Raw genomic sequence first — 17034 nt, forward strand, 5'->3', positions numbered from 1 at the left:
ATGTATATATACACATACACAAATTGCATCTTTTTTATCCATTCATCAGTTGATGGACATGTGAGCTATTTCCATGATTTGGCTATAGTATATAATGCTGCTGTAAACATGGAGGTGCATGTTGGAATGGCTTTTAAATTTGTATGTGTGTGTTCATTAATTCATGAGGTTCTCAAACAGTGTTTGCTTCCTTCTTTCCTCTCTTCCTCCCTTTCTCTTCCCCCCTTCTTCCTTTCTTCTTTATAATGGAGGAGAAAGCAGTTTCTTTCAGAGCTATCCCATTTTATCTCAAGGAGTTCCAGCCCGACCATCTTATTAACAGGGTAATTTTAACCATGCTTAAAATCCTGCCACTTCCTTGATAAGGACAATGTAATAAATACTCCAAAATAACCCAGCAGTAAAACAAAGAGAGTTACTCAGGTACAACTTTATTTATGAAATGAGCAAAAGCTTATGGAATACACCAGCAAAAAGAGATCTTAGATGGATATGGCAATGAATTCTTAGGGTAGATATCAAAAACACGAACAGCAAAGGAAAGAAGATAAATTAGACTTCCTTGAAATGAAAAACTTTTGTGCATTGAAGGACTGTGAAGAAAATAAAAAGATAACCTAAAGAATGGAAGAAAATGTTTGCACATCATATATCTGCTAAGGGATTTGTTTCTCATATATTTGACGAACTCCTGCAACTCAACAACAAAAACAACTCCACTAAAAAATGGGCAAAGGACTTGGATAGACATTTCTCCAAAGAAGATGTACAAATGGCCAAAAAGCCCGTGAAAAGATAATGTACCATTAGGCATTAGGGGAATGCAAATCAAAACTACAAGGAGATATCACTTCACACTCATTGGGGTGGCTATAATTACAAAGAGAGAGGAAGGAAGGAAGGAGGGAAGGAAGGAAGAAAGAAAAAGACAGAAAATAGGTGTTGGTAAGGATGGGGAGATATTAGGACCCTTGTAATTGCTGTAGGGAATATAAAATTGGTGAGCCCCAATACTTTGTCAGTTCCTCAGAAATTCAAACATAGTATTATCATATGACTCTGCAGCCCCACTGCTAGAAATATATCAGGAAGGACTCAAGTCAGTAAATGTACATGTGTGTGGAGAGCAGTATTAGTCACAGTAGCCAGAAGGTCCCAGATGTCCCATCAGTGGATGCATGGAGAAACAATGTCTGTAAATACATACAAAGGAATATTATTGAACCATAAGAAGGAATGAAGTACGATACATGCCTCAGTGTGGATGAACCTCAGAAACATTCGCTTAGTGAGTGAAACCAGACCCAAAAGGTCACATATTGTGTGATTCCCTTTGTGTAAAATATCCAGGTTAGGCAAATCCATAGAAGCAGCAATCAGATCAGAAGCTGCCAGAGCCTGGGGGAGGGAAGGAAGGTAGAGGAGTGACAGCTTAAAGGTTAGGAGTTTCTTTTTGAGGTGAGGGAATGTTCTGGAATCAGAGAGTGGTAATATATTGTGAATGTATCAGGAACCACTGAATTGTATACTTTAAAGTGATTAAAATGGTAAATTTGATAGACATCAGGAAAGAGAATAAGGGAAACTGACTTTAGGAATAATTCAAACTTCTTCCTAAGTTTATTGATGAGGAAAGTCAGGCCCAGTGAGATTAAATGATTTGTCAGTTATTTTTTGCACAGCCGGATGAGATCCTTGTCTGACAGAATGGAGGGGACCGTGGATTTAAAGTGACAAAACTGGGGCGCCTCAGTGGCTCGGTTAAGCATCCGACCCTTGACTTCAGCTCAGGCCATGATCTCACGATTCATAGAATCACGCCCTGTGTTGGGCTCTGTGCTGACAGCCCGGAGCCTGCTTGGGATTCTCTCTCTCCCTCTGCCCCTGTCCCCTTCTCATGCTCTTTCTTTTCTCAAAATAAATAAACATTTTTTTTTAAAGGTAAAATGATAAAACTGAGTTTAAATTCTTAGAATGTGGGCAAGAATCTGAATTTACAGCAAACTTCCCTTTTTGAAAATGTGTCTAGTAATACCTCTCTTAGGATTATTGTTGATAGAACTCATTGAGATAATGTCAGCAAAATGCCTATTAGAGGGAGTCCCACATAGTAGGTACTTGATGTTAATTGGATCTGAATTTGCAATGCTGTAGTCTAACCTTGTGTTAGGAACATAAGTTTTTCTGGAAAATTTTTTTAGGAATATATTATCTTGGAAGTACTTGAGTGCTGGCTTCATAGCTTATATGATAGTTTGCTCTTTAAAAAATACTGTGCAGCATTACAGTATTCTAGCTTCTAAGCAGGCTCTTAGAATTGAGATTGAATTGTCTGTAGCCATCGTTTTTAACAAATCACTGTTGCATTTCTCTTATTTAGTAGAAAGGATTCCCAAATGAATATGGAGGAAGGATACTACTTCCTTAATTGCTAATACTGCATTGTAGGCTACTTGAACTCGCTGTGGGACCTTTTTTTTTTTTTTTTTTTTTTTAACCCGCAGTGACCTTTCATAGAGTGTGTGCTCTGAGAGACCAAATTGGCATGGCAGTGTGCCAATTATAAGTGTAATTTTCTGTGATATTAAATCATCTTTGCTTTTATTTGATCATTCTCAATGACAGTACTTTCTATTTACTTAGTAGCTTTCAGCAGGGCTCAAAACTCTGCAAATATTGAGCCTCAAAACACTCCTTTGAAGCAGGCATACTGTAATCATCCATATTTGTTAGGAGAGGAGGAGGATGTTACCACTTCATTGTTAATACTGTAATAAGAGAAGAAATAGTCTATTAAAAATCGGTTGCTAATTAGAGGATGGTTTTCTTTGAAAATGAGAACCAAGGGCGCCTGGATGGCTCAGTCGGTTAAGTGTCTGACGTTGGCTCAGGTAACGATCTCACTGTTTATGGGTTCAAGTCCCGCATTGGGCTTTCTGCTGTTGCCATGGAGTCCACTTTAGATCCTCTGTCTCTCTCACTCTCTGCCCCTTCCCTGCTCGTGCTCTCCCTTTCTCAAAAATCAACAAACATTTAAATGAATGATAAAATAAATAAAGTAAAATAAAATAAAAAAGAAAATGGAAACCAAGTTTTTCTGCCTCATGTAGATGATGCTCAGGATTTCCATCCTCATTTTAATTTGCCTATTTTCTCTACTTTTCAACCGATTGTAATGTGTATTGACTTCTTCAGATTCTCAAGTACAAGAAGAAAGTTGCAAGCGTGTACCTAAAGTAGTGTAACTGAATTATATCAGTTGTCAAGTCTTTTTGTTCTAGACAGATCAGTAGAGTAATTTATATATTTTTTTAGCTTTGAGGGTGAGTACTGTGTAGTCAGTTGTAAGTTACATGACAGTCACCTCCTCAGGTATTTTAGGTTGGCATGGCAATGACTAATAATACCACTGGCATGTGCTTCGCATTGATGGTATGCATTTTATGAATAAAGTACTGCCTAATCCAGTATCTTTTGGCTGTTTGTTTCTTGAGCGTTGATCTTTGGAGATGGGGAGATATCCTATAGGTTAAGATACAGAACAAGCTTAAAAATGCGGTTTAAAATGGGGCCTACTTAATGATAATTCCCGAAAAAAGATAAAACATTTCTCATAAGGAAATTTAGTTTGTTGTTTTTGTTTGTTTTTTAAAAATTTTTTAGTTAACATACAGTGTAATTTTGGTTTCAGGAGAATTCAGTGATTCATCACTTACATACAACACCCAGTGCTCATCACAAGAGTCCTCAATACCCATCACCTATCTAGCCCATCCCCCACCAACCACCCTCCATCAACCCTCAGTTCTCTGTTGTTAAGTGTCTCTTGTGGTTTGTTTCCCTCTCTTCCCCCCCTTCTCGCATGTTCATCTGTTTTGTTTGTTAAATTCCACATATGAGTGAAATCATAGGGTGTTTGTCTTTTTCTGATGGACTTACTTTGCATAGCATGGTATGTTCTAGCTCCATCCACATCACTGCAAATGGCAAGATTTCATTCTTTTTGATGGCTGAGTAATATTCCATTTTACATTTATATATAACACATCTTTTATCCATTCATCAGTCATTGGACATTTGGACTCTCTCCATAGTTTGGCTATTGTTGGTAATGCTTCTGTAAACATTGGGGTGCATGTACCCCTTCAAATATGTGTTTTTGTATCTTTCGGGTAAATACCTAGTAGTGGAGTTGCTGGGATGTAGGGTAGTTCCGTTTTTAGTTTTTTGAGGAACCTCCACACTGCTTTCCAGAGTGGCTGCGCTGGTTTGCATTCCCACAAGCAGTGCAAAAGAGTTCCCCTTTCTCCGCATCCTCGCCAGCATCTGTTGTTTCTTGTGTTGCTAATTCAATGTTAGCCATTCTGACAGGTGTGAGGTGGTATCTCATCGTGGTTTTGATTTGTATTTCCCAAATGATGAGTGACGTTGAGCATCTTGTCACGTGTCTGTTAGCCGTCTGGATGTCTTCTTTGGAAAAGTGTCTTTTCGTGTCTTCTGCCCAGGGAATTTGGTTTATGCTAAGAAGCAAATCCATAAGTTGCCTTGCGGTCGGTTAATATGGGCCAGGGCCCGTTTGGAGGTTGAAGGGACGTCTCATTTCTTCTTCATACTATATACAATTTGCAGTTGTCTGAGATATCTCGTTGTCTCCACTTCTCTCCTGCTGAACTCTGGCCAGCCTGGGTGGGTGGGGCGGGTTGAAGCTGAATCTTAGCAGCTGCAGTGCAGACAGTAACTGCTATACAGATTCTACCACATTCAAGCAAGCAGGAGGATAACGGTAATTTTATTGACCACTTAATATATGCCAGGTATTCTTTGTGCTTTGATGCTTTGTCTCATTGGACCCTTGGACTTAATAAACAGTGAGTCACTTTTTATTATTTGCCCAGGAGGACTGAAAATAATTTACAATTTAATAAAGTAGCCACCGTTCTAACATAATGATTACTTTGCCTCCTGCTTTTAGTGTGGTTCATGGCTAGTGCCTATTCTCACAGTCTATATTTTTGTTTTTTAACGTTTACTTATTTTTGAGAGAAACAGAGCGTGAGTAGGGGAGGGGCAGAGAGAGAGGGAGACACAGAATCCGAAGCAGGCTCCGGGCTCCGAGCTGTCAGCACAGAGCCCCATGCGGGGCTCGAACCCACAAACCGTGAGATCATGACCTGACCCAAAGTGAGATTCTTAACCGACTGAGCCGCACAGGCACCCCTAGCAGTCTTTATGGTTTTATCGTTGCTCTTAAACATTTTGTTTTGATGGCCATGAAAATCTCCTGAGGGTAAGTGATTTATTTCCATTTGCCAAGTGTGAGGAGTCAAAGACTGACCTTGATAGAGATGAGGCTGAGAATTGTTCCTGTTCTTTTTGGCTTTTTGGCAGGGCTGTCTGGGTGATCAAGTACTTATAGTACTAGGGCATCAGAGAATTTCTGGTAGGAAAATAGTCTGCACTGAATTTTTCTCAAGCATATCTCCACAGCTGTAGAGCAAGTAGGGAATAGGTCAGCTGAGATACCGACTGAGCCTCTGAGCCCTCGGGCAGCCAGGCAGGGTCTCCCGGCACTGGTGTTTTCCGATCACCCAGCCGCTAGCTGACTTGTGGACTAAACACACTGTAAAGTACAAACATTATCATTTGCTGTCAGTGCCAGGATGGGAGTTAGGCTGAGGAAACAGAATTTCCCTCAAAAATGGTAGGAAGTAGAAATTGTAAAATATTTTGTCTTTTTTTAAAAAACCGAATTCACTGTCTCATCTTCTGTTTAATTACTGGGAGGATATTGTATTCAGAGCTTGAAATCTACAGTTAGCAGTTTATTGTTAGTGATCTCAGAAGTTAGCAGTAGTGATTTGCATAAAAATATAAGCATTTCCTGAATGCTGTGTCTACTGGCTGATGGTGTGGATTGACTGAGGGCAAATTTGACCTGTTTTCTGAGGATGCCTTTCACCCCCATTATTCTCTTGGGGGAAGTTTGGTTTACTAGCAGTTTTAGGTAATTTTTGAAGCTCTGACATAAAAATTCTTTTAGATAGTGAAGATGAGCTACTTCATCACTGATTGACAAACAGCAAGTTGACCCAAATCAGTTTCGAAGTGGATTCACAGACCACCTTAATTATTGCCACATTCTCATTTCTGCCAGCCTCTCCCACAAACCCTCATAGTTTTGTTTTTGCACCTTAATGTTAAAAAGCATCATGATCTCTTTTTTTCTTTTACGTACAGTGTCACCTCATCTAATGGGGAAACAGGTTTTAGAGTCTAAGGTCATGCAGGTGATGATGATCTCATGGAGAATACATTTTTTTTTTTTAATGTTTACTTATTTATGGGAGACAGAGAGAGACAGTGTGAGTGGGAGAGTGGCAGAGAGAGAGGGAGACCCAGAATCCAAAGCAGGCTCCAGGCTCTGAGCCATTAGCACAGAGCCTGACACTTGGTCGAACCCACGAACAGTGATATCATGACCTGAGCCGAAGTCGGATGCTTAACCAGCTGAGCCCCCCAGGCGCCCCTTAGGCAGAGGGAATCCCTTACGAGCACATGGCATTGGACCCCAGCATCACATTCCTGTAAGGACATGTCACCCATTTTACGGTGCTTTGGCAGTTTGTTTGAACAGTTCAGTGTTTCTTTAGTTGAACATTTAGAGAGCATGTATGTCCTTTAGCACTGGAATCGCTGTTAGCCCACATGGGACCTCAGCTTGCATTGACTGGTGATACTGAGGGTGGACATTTTCCACCTCACTCCAGGACTTAAACTCGTTCAGGCGAATGGTGGGCCTAACTGCCTGCATTATTTGATTCTGTCTCTGTTTGCAAAGGGTATACTTGAGGTCATATAAGGGAATCATAGTTGAATTCACAGATTCAGTATCTTGTCACTCCATTGTGTCACCTGATACTTGTTCTGTACGTGCTTTGTCCCTCATATGTTTCACTTATTTATGCCTTCAGGTTCTTATTTCTGAGAATTTAAAAGTACTACTGTGTTCATTAAGAAAGTCCCCTGCCTGTTACCAATCTCCTACTGATGTATAGGATTAGAGCCTGTTAGGAGAGAGAAAAGGCTTTAAATATAAGCTCACTGGACTTCTGTATTTGTTGTCTAAATATATTCTTTAAAAACCTTGCACATAAACATTCTGTGTGCCCAGTGAAAAAAGGAAGGGATAAGATAGTGAAGGTGATAGTTGCTAATTTTTAAATTGACAGGGCAGAGTGTATCTTGACCTAATTAGTGCCAGTTTGAAGAATACTAACTCTGATATGATTCTCTGTTTTCCTCCAAATATATTGAGCTGGGTTCTAATTGCTACCCACCAAGCAATTTTAATTGGATTTAGATTCAGATATGGCTGTCTCCCATGGTTTCCACTCTTGTAGACTCGACTTAGGCCGCTTTATACAGTAGGGGTTTGCCTTTATTTATATTAATAACATTAAACACCTATTTTTCTTCATTCTAGGCCATTAAAACCTATCACAGCCATTAGTGTAAGAAGCATTCTAAAAGTCAATCGTAACATTAAGACCTGAAAATTTTGAGAGCTGTAACATTTAATTTATTATATTTTAAAAGGTTTGGTTGAAGATTACTATTTGTGGGGTTTTTTGGTTTTTTTACACGCTAATATTGTTGCAGAGAGGGTTTAGACTCTATTACTAAATAGCTGTGTGTCCTGAGACAAAGCATTTGATGCTTTGCCTCTCTGATCTTGGTGCTATCCTGTCCAAAATAAAGGGCTCGGATTAAGTGATTTCTCCCATCCAGCTCATAAATAAGTCCGTATTAGATTTTGACAGACAATGGAGAGTGAGGTTGATGAATTTCAAGGTGGCGTTGGCGTTGGCATTCAGTGAAAACAACACAGGCTTCAGAAGCACACTGTTAGCCTCTTAGGAAGAATCTCAAGTGGGTTACGTATCTGCTTCGGGCTCAAATTCTAATCTGAAAATTTGGATAATAAGAGCTACCCAACAAGATTTGTCTGAGAACTAAATATGATAGGAAACGCAAAAGTGTCTATTACAGTACAGTTTAGTTCCTGGATATCTTTATCCCTTAAAGATAAGGTGAGGACAAGGCAAATTGAAATGCCTCACCCTTTATAAGGCTGTTACTGAGTTTTGCCAAAAGTGGAACTGGCTGTTAAAGTAGAGGCATAAAGAAGACAATTCTTTGAATCTTTAAATATTCTCTCTAATATCTTTAGGATAAATTACTTTTGACAGCAGTTGGAAGAACATATTTAAGGGAAGTTTAGGTCTGTCACAAGACGTTACTGAATTTTCTTCTTTAGCACTAGTAACCTGCTTTTCTTTTCCTGGAGCATTGGAACTTAAATCAGAAATGAATACTAAGTAAACTTTCAGGCAAAAAGCTGGGTCCAGTTCTGTTGCTTTTATAGTGACTTTGGACTCATCACTTAACAGCTATGTACCTCTTTAGAGATAATGCCAATTTTAGGGATACTAGAATATACGCACTATCTTGAATATTTAAAGGAAACTAGCAAGTATCAAAGAATATGGACCATCAGAATATTTTGGAGGAATGGCCTCCAAGGAGGCCTATACAAGGAGTAAAAGCCTATAAATTTGTCAGTGTTTTCTGTTAGTACCTCATTGGTAAGAAATCTTAATGCGGTAGACTCTGTTTTGAATTTGTGGCTCTTGGGGCACCTGGATGGCCCAGTCAGTTAAACGACTGGCTTCAACTCAGGTCATGATCTCATGGTTCGTGAGTTCAGGCCCCACATTGGGCTTTGTGCTGACAGCTCAGTGCCTGGAGCCTGTTTCAGATTTTGTGTCTCCCTCTGTCTGTCCCTCCCCCACTCACGCTTAGTTTCTCTCTGCCTCTCAGAAAAAAATACACATTAACATTTTTTTTTTTTTTTGAATTTGTGGCTCTATAGTTGGTATCTTTTAAAAATTACTGGATATTTAATTATAATCTAGTTGGCATGTAGCCTTGAACTGAGTGTATGGGGTAATGATAGTGTACCTTTACGCACTGATTTGTTAAATAAATTATTGATAGACCAGGTGTGGTAGTGGTATTTGTTTGAACTTAGGCTTTGGTTTGTTATTTTCTGTTAGGATTGCAAAATCTTAACTTTTATCACTGGAGTTGGGCTAACCATTTGGGCTTATTGTGTTAGCTGTTTGAATCAACTGGAAAAAGCCACTAAGAATCTACCTTGATATTTGACTATACAAAAAGCTGTATGCTTAAGGGAAACCCTATCCCTTTGCTTACAACACATGAGAGAGCATAACTTTGAATGTTTGATGAATGGCAGGAGCTAGGACTATATCTGCTCAATTTTAAAATAAAAGTAAAGAAGTTAGAAGTAGGTAAGAGTATAACTTATTATGGAAAAATGTATAGAAGATAAAAATTAGGGAAATTATCAGCATTCCAATTTCACATTTGTGATGAAGATCTCAGAAGTTAAATGGAGTGTCTTAAATTTTGAATTTCTAGCCAGAGAAAAGTCATTTTTTATGAATACTTTTAAAAAAAATTTTTTTTAAATGTTTTTGTTTATTATTGAAAGGGAGAAAGACAGAGCATGAGTGGGGGAGGAGCAGAGAGAGAGGGAGACACAGAATTTGAAGCAGGCTCCAGGCTCTAAGCTGTTAGCACAGAGCCTGACGCGGGGCTCGAACTCACAGACTGTGAGATCATGACCTGAGCCGAAGTCGGTTGCTTAACCAACTGAGCCACCCAGGCGCCCCATGAAAACTTCTTTACAAAAAAATAGCCACTGACTTGGTTCTTAAATATTTAGACTAAGTCCTGTAGAAATTTCATCTGAAATGGATCTAGCAGCATGCAGTATTCATAATTATAAAATCAGCATGCTGTTTGGATCTTCTAAAACTGGTTCAGGAAATTTACTTAGTACAGTTTTACCCAAATGTGTAAGCGACCTTGAGATTTTTTTTTCTTTTTTCTTTTAAATTTTTATTTTAATTCTAATTAGTTAACATACATTGTTACATTAGTTTCAGATGTACAGTATAGTGATGCCACATACATCATCACCCTGTGCTCATCGTGACTAGTGCGCTCCTTAATCCCCAGGAATTTTTTTTATGTTTCGTTTTTTTATAATTTTTTTAATGTTTATTTATTTTGAGAGAGAGAGTGAGAGAGACAGATTGTAAGTGGGGGAGGGACAGAGAGGGAGACACAGAATCCGAAGCAGGCTCCAGGCACCCAGCTGGCAGCACAGAGCCCAGTGTGGGGCTCCAACTCACTAACTGTGAGATCATGACCTGAGCCAAAGTCAGACCTTAACCGAGCCACCCACCTGCCTCTGGAGCTTTTTCTTTTCTTTCTTTCTTTTTTTTTTTTTTTTTTTTAACAATACCATTCACAGTGGTGTCCTGTCAACGAAGCTTCAGTGAAACTGAAGCAAAAAAATTTTTTTAATGTTTGTTAGTTTTTGAGAGAAAGAAAGACAGCATGAGTGGGGGAGAGGCAGAGAGGGAGACACAGAATCCGAAACAGGCCACAGCCTTGAGCTGTCAGCACAGAGCCTGACGTGGGGCTCGAACTCATGAACCGTGAGATCATGACCTGAGCTGAAGTTGGCACTTAACCAACCGAACCATTCAGGCACCCCTGAAGCTAATTTAAAATTACTTAAGTTTGGGGCTTGGTCAAGAGAAACTCTTTCACCTACCATTTCCCTCAATTGAAAATAACATAAGCAGAGAAGTAGATTTAAAAAAAAATATTATGGGTGAGTTTGTTTTCATTAAAGCCAGGAAAGTAAACTTATAACAAATTCCATTGTTGATATAAATAAAATATTTACATCTAAAATGTTAGGAGTCTCAGCTTTTCAGTTAATGTTCTGGAAAAATATTAACCATTAAAATATACATTCAAATAATGTGAATGGAACACACAATTTTTTGCCTCAGGTTCCAAGCACTTTATCAAATAACGAATAGAACTTTACAGTAGCATTACTACTGTTTCTCCTCTCCTAGCCTTTTGCTGCTGCTGCCATGCATTTTTCTTACATATGTTTTAAACCTCACACTATATGACGGTATTGGTTTAAACAGATCAATTATCTTTTAAATAAATTTAATTAAAGATCCAAGTCAGTTGACCTAAGGGAGATTATCAGGATGGGCCTGACTCGTCTGACTCATTATTTTTATTTATTTTTTTAAAATATGTTTTAGGGACGCCTGGGTGGCTCATTCGGTTAAGCATCTGACTTCGGCTCAGGTCATGATCTCACTGTTGGTGGGCTCGAGCTTGCATCGGGCTCTGTGCTGACAGCTCAGAGCCTGGAGCCTGCTTCGGATTCTGTGTCTCCCTCTCTCTCTACCCCTCCCCCACTTGTGCTCTGTCTCTCACTCTTGCTCTCCCTCTCTCTCTCTCTCTCTCTCTCTCTCAGCATGTGTGAGCAGGGGAGGGACAGGCAGAGAGGGGGAAAGAGGATCCCCAGAAAAGGACTCAGTACTGCCAGCACAGAGCCCAATGCAGGGCTCGAACTCAGGAACCGTTAAGTCATGACCTGAGCTAAAGTCGGACGTTCAGCCGACTGAGCCACCCAGGTGCCCCCAGGTATACTGTTTAAAAGCACAAGGTTTGGGGGTGCCTGGGTAGCTCAGTTGGTTGAGCGTCTGACTTTGGCTCAGGTCATGATCTCACGGTTCGTGAGTTTGAGCCCCGCATTGGACTCTGTGCTGACAGCTTGGAGCCGGGAGTCTGCTTCGATTTCTGTGTCTCCCTCTCTCTCTGCCCCTCCCCCGCTCATGCTCGCGCTCGCGCTCTCTCTCTCTCTGTCAAAAATAAATAAACATTTAAAACATTAAAAAAAAAACCGCAAAGTTTTCACTGGCTAGTAGCAGAAGAGGAAGTCAGGAAGCTTCACAGCAAGAGACTCCACGTGTTGCCAGTTTGAAGATGGAGAAATTAGTGAGACAGAATGAGGGCAGCCCCTAGGAGAAGAGAGTGTTCTCTGGTTGATGGCAAGGAAGTGGAGAACACAGACCATTAGCTGCAGGAACTAGATTCTGATTCTAGCTGCATCAATCTGAGTAAGCTTGGAAGCAGTTGCTTCCCCAGAACCCCAGATAGGAGCCCAGCGTGAGTGACACCTGATTACATACCCTCGTGAGAAACACAGAGGAGACGCCAGCCAAGCCTGACTGAAATTCTTACCTACGGAAATGTGAGCTACTCATTGGACGTTGCTTTAAACCACTAAGTCTCTGGTAGATAACAGTAAAAAACCAATATACCTTTGTAAGACCTTTTAGCAGTCTGAACGTTTCTAAGAGGCTCTGTTAGATCTTTCTGAAGTCTTCACATAGGACCTTCCAGTCCCACTCTAGATTTGACCTTTGCCTGGAAGCTGTTTCCTTCTTTGAGAATCATCTTATCAGCTGGAGGTGCTTGTTACCTCAGGGTTGTATTGTTAAATCCCGCAAGTCCCTGCCCCTCCAGAGTTAACGGTGTATTCTTTAGCTCATCTCTTTTTCTTTTCATATGTCATCATCATAGACAGTGAGAAGAAGCCCAGTGGGCACATTCAGTCATTGACTTCATTAGGAACATGTCCTATTTTCAAGTGTTCTGCCAACAACAGTATTTCTAAACTTCCTTCCAAAATAAAACCAGCATCCCTGCGACCTTTGCCAGGTCTTTTAAGCTTCCGCTAACACTCTCTTCACTCCCTTTTAGGCTTTAATATTCTCCACCTGGTTTCAATGCCAGTAGCAGCTAAATTCCACACGCTAGTGGCCTAAGGCAGAAGTGCATGGCCTTTTTATGACCCAGCCCCAGAAGTCCCATAGCATAATTTCTTTTTATTTTATTTTATTTTTTTAACATTTATTCATTTTTGAGAGACAGCATAAGCAGGGGAGGGGCAGAGAGGGAGACACAGAATCTGAAGCAGGCTCCAGGCTTGGAGCTGTCAGCACAGATCGTGACGCAGGGCTGGAACCACCAACCGTGACATCATCACCTGAGCCTAAGTCAGACGCTTAACTGACTGAGGCACCCAGGCTCTCCCTCCCCCCATAGGATAATTTCTATGTGACTGTTGGTTGAAGCAATCACAAAGGTCTACCAAGTTCAAGGAGGAGGGATATTGACCCTACCTATCTATGGGACAAGTCTTAAAGTCATATTGTAAGAGAAGGATAAGAGATATTGTGTCTATATTTGGAGAATTAAATTGACCACAGATCTCAAAATGTTAGCTTGTATTTTAAAATTGCATATTGTCTGCTTTGTAATGCTCTTTAAAAATAAAACGGTACTAATCTTCTAGCCCATTTCACAATTACAGATTCATCGGAAAATGAGTTTTATTTATAATAGTGTTACAGCATATCCCGTACTAACATCAGCCAACTGGTACATTCTGAAAATTTAATTAAAGGTATTAGGTGCCAGTTCAAGCAGATTTTTTTTTTCTTTTTTCTTGTTTAATGAGTTTATATTTTTTATTTGAGAGAGAGAGAGGGAGAATGACTGGGGGCAGGGGCAGGGGGTAGGAGGGATAGAGAGAGAGAGATAGTGGAGCTTGATCTCACCACCGAGAGACCATGACCTGAGTCGATAATCAAGAATCAGATGCTCAACTGCCTGAGCAGTTGCCGAGGTGCCCCAGTCTTTGTTTGTTTGTTTGTTTTTTAAAGAAAAGTATTCTCTGAAGTCAATCCGTCTGTAACTCTTTTATACTTGGGTTACAGATTTCAAAAATTATTCAACAGTAGAATATGAATTGGGCAGATAGGAGTTAATGTGTGTTTTTTTCAGTATGTTTTTGTGTATATTTGTTTTATAGTGGTTAAGAGAAAGTTCTAATTGAAGGTAGGTAATTTAGTATATTATTGTTTTGTACCATACATGTCTCTTATCACACAGGTCAAGTTGATACACAACTGGGATACGGTTTTGAAGCCTTGAGTGGGGTCTTACCTTGTGGGGTCTGCCATCTCTGGTCTTTGCCTGGCACAAAGGTCTTGTGTTTTCAGCTGTCAGGGCACAAGGAGGGAATTCTGCTCAAGTGTTTCTCCTCAAGTAAAATTTCACAAGAACTTCTGTAGAGCAACTAGATAAATGACGGAAGAAGCCATTTTATAACTATCAGGAATTTCTGAATTGCTATAGAACAGAGATCTCAATAAAGTATTATTGAAAGCAAATGGTGCTTCTGATGAGACACAGTGACCGGTTCCCCTCGTAATACGGTACCTGCTAGATTTTATCATGATGGAGCAAACACCGGGAATCCTTTCTACCCCTTTATTCTTAAGCAGGCTGACAGAATATATCACTGTTGTTTTGATTACATGTATTAAATAAAATCTCAGCAAAGCATCTCATTTTAGGAAATGGCTCTGTTCTGTGGTGCTCGCCAACCTAGACATGTTCTTAGTTCTCTTACTACCTGAGTCTGACCTGTAGCATCACTTATTCACATCTCTTACACATGCCAAATTATATGTATACAGAAAAATGCATAAAACATAGATGTCCAGTTATTCACAAGGGTAACATCTGTGTAACTACCACCCAGATCAAGGTCTAAAATAGTGCCAGCATGCCAGAAGTCTTGGCTTCTTCCAAATAAATTCCCCCCATGCAAATCTACCTTCTATGATACTATTTCTTGTTTTTCTTTATGCTTTTATCCCCTAATCATGTATCTCTAAACACTGCAGTTTAGCTTTGATGGTTTCATTTTTGACCTTATCTAACACAAATTATATTGACTATGCTCTTTTGTTTCTGGATTCTTCAGTGTTATGTTTGTGGTATTCATCCATGTAATATACAGCTGTAGTTTGTTCATTTGCTGTGTTGTATGGTGTTTTATGATATGAGTCAGCCATGTTTTACTTAGGCATTTGGGTTGTTTCTGTGTTTTTTTTTTTTTATTTAAACTTAAAAAAAATAAGTTCTTTTATTTTGAGGGAGACAGTGAGCACAAGTAGGGGAGGGGCAGAGAGAGAACGTGAGAGAGAATCCCAAGCAGGCTCCACACTGTCAGCGCAGAGCCTAACACGGGGTTCGGACACATGAACTGTGACATCATGACCTGAGTGGAAATCAAGGGTCGGAGGCTTAACTGACTGAGCCACCCAGGTGCCCCTGGTTGTTTCCAGTTTTTAACTAATATATATACTGCTGCTGTCAGCATTCTTGTACGTGTGCCTCCTGTTACATGTGATCACCCATTTCTGTTTGGGTAGATGCCTGTGAGTGGAATTGCTGGGTTTTATGATAGGCCCAAAGCCATACTTTAAGTTCTTTCGGAGACATGCCTCTTCCAGTAGACTTACTTTGGGGGCATTCGCCTGCTGTGAGGCAACTCCTTTAAGCCTAGAAAGCTTAGCTGAGAGGGTCTGGTAGACCCCTCCATAATTCTTTTAGGTTAACAAAGGGTTTTATGTCTGGTCCCTTGATTTGGATCTACAGCCCTTGATGGTATTGTATTTGGTGAATGTTAGCCAGCTGAGAGACTGGAGATGAGAAACCGTCTTATTTTCCAGCCCAGCAAGGCTTGGCCCCTCTTTACGCCTCCTAAATTTTCCTTATAAAGCGATCACTTTTTTCTTTAGGTTGTGTCTTTCTTGCCATCATTAGCTTATCTTGCACGGCCAGGGACAATGAGCCGACTTTGAACATTTGCCTAGAGATCTCCGGCAAATCCAGATGTCCATCGAGTAACTTCTTCATCTTCTGAGTATTCTCAGTGACACGATTTTGCCACTTGTTTTGTTACTACAGGCACAGGCTCCTAAAATTTACAGCCTCCAGTGCAAGCTGTGTTCCCCTTTTCCAGCTTTTGCTAACAGTTTGCTCTCCATTTTTCAAGGCTTATTAGGCCACTGTTCAGTTCCAAAGCCAGTATTACATATATAATACACATATATAATCATATATATCATCATGGCTGTAATTCACTTTGGGTACCGTTAGCTCTTGCTGTATCACAAACCACTTCAAGATTCAGTGGTTGAAAACACTCACCGTTTATTATTGGTCACGAGTGTGCGAGTGGGCGGGGTAGTTTGCTCTCTGGGCTTGCCTGAGCCCAGTTGGCATCGCTCATGTGCCGGCAGTTGGCTGGGGGCGGGCGAGTTTTGGATGGCTTTACTTGCCGCGGTGACTGGGGTGCTCGGGCTTCAGGTCTTTCATCACTGAGCAGCTTAGCCTGGGCTTGTTCACCAGGTTCAGAGGGGAAACACGAAACGACACCAGGCTTCCTGAGGCCTCAGTAAGGAACACGCGCACTGTTGTTTTCGTCACATTCTGTTGGCCAGAGTAAGTCACAAAGTAGGGAAATCGATTCTAATTAGTTCTCAGAGGTGCTGCAGAATCACATTTCAGAGGTAATGTCTTGTAGCAAAGGGTGAAGAATTGGGGTTGTTCTTACAATCTGCTCAAGGATGTGTGTGTTTAATTTGGAAGTAGTTGCACGGAATACACTCACACGGGCAGTGTGTAAGAACGTGTGATTGTTTGACATCGTTCCCAGAACTTGGCAGTAAGTCTTTTTAGTTTGTAGCCTTTTTGGTGAATGTGGTTTTTACTATCATGGTTTTAATATTTATTTTGTAAATTGCTGATAAGATGGATTGCCTTTACCACCCTCCCTGCTTTTTTTAATTGGTCATTTGAATGTCTGCTTCTCTTAAGGAGGAAGGGAGGAGTGCCCCCAAAGAATGAGTTTACATCCCTGGGCCACCCCAGGATCCTGAACTATAAATCGTCCCTTGGTTGTTGGCTCTCTAGTGCCTTCAAGGAAATGTTTTTTTAATTTTGCTTTGAATTCTTTTTTGTCAAGTTTTTCTACTTAATCCTTAGGGGGAGAGCTGGGCTTGGTCTCCCATTCCTGGAAGTAGATAATTCATTCCTGTCTTTGTAGTTTGGCTTTCATGAATCTGGCAGATTTGGGCATGTGCGTCTAAAGCTTTAAGGATTAATCTACGTTATGGAAAAACCTTTGTAAATGAAGTGTCA

At 40.4% G+C, this 17034-nt stretch overlaps 1 protein-coding gene across 3 annotated transcripts in view; it reads left to right on the forward strand.

Moving 5' to 3' along the window:
• Positions 1-17034, forward strand: part of COMMD10 (COMM domain containing 10) — a 211121-nt gene that overhangs the window by 61284 nt on the left and 132803 nt on the right. The window contains exon 6 of one of the 3 annotated variants that reach the window (XM_042933492.1): positions 13930-14259. The exons of the other annotated variants lie outside the window; for them this stretch is intronic. Within the exon in view, the coding sequence (XP_042789426.1) occupies positions 13930-13971 (42 nt within the window). The 3' untranslated portion in view covers positions 13972-14259. Of the gene's footprint in view, positions 1-13929; positions 14260-17034 lie in introns of those variants that run through there. 3 annotated transcript variants of the gene reach the window in all.

Source organism: Panthera leo, chromosome A1 (genome assembly GCF_018350215.1).
Source record: "Panthera leo isolate Ple1 chromosome A1, P.leo_Ple1_pat1.1, whole genome shotgun sequence".
NCBI lineage: Eukaryota > Metazoa > Chordata > Mammalia > Carnivora > Felidae > Panthera > Panthera leo.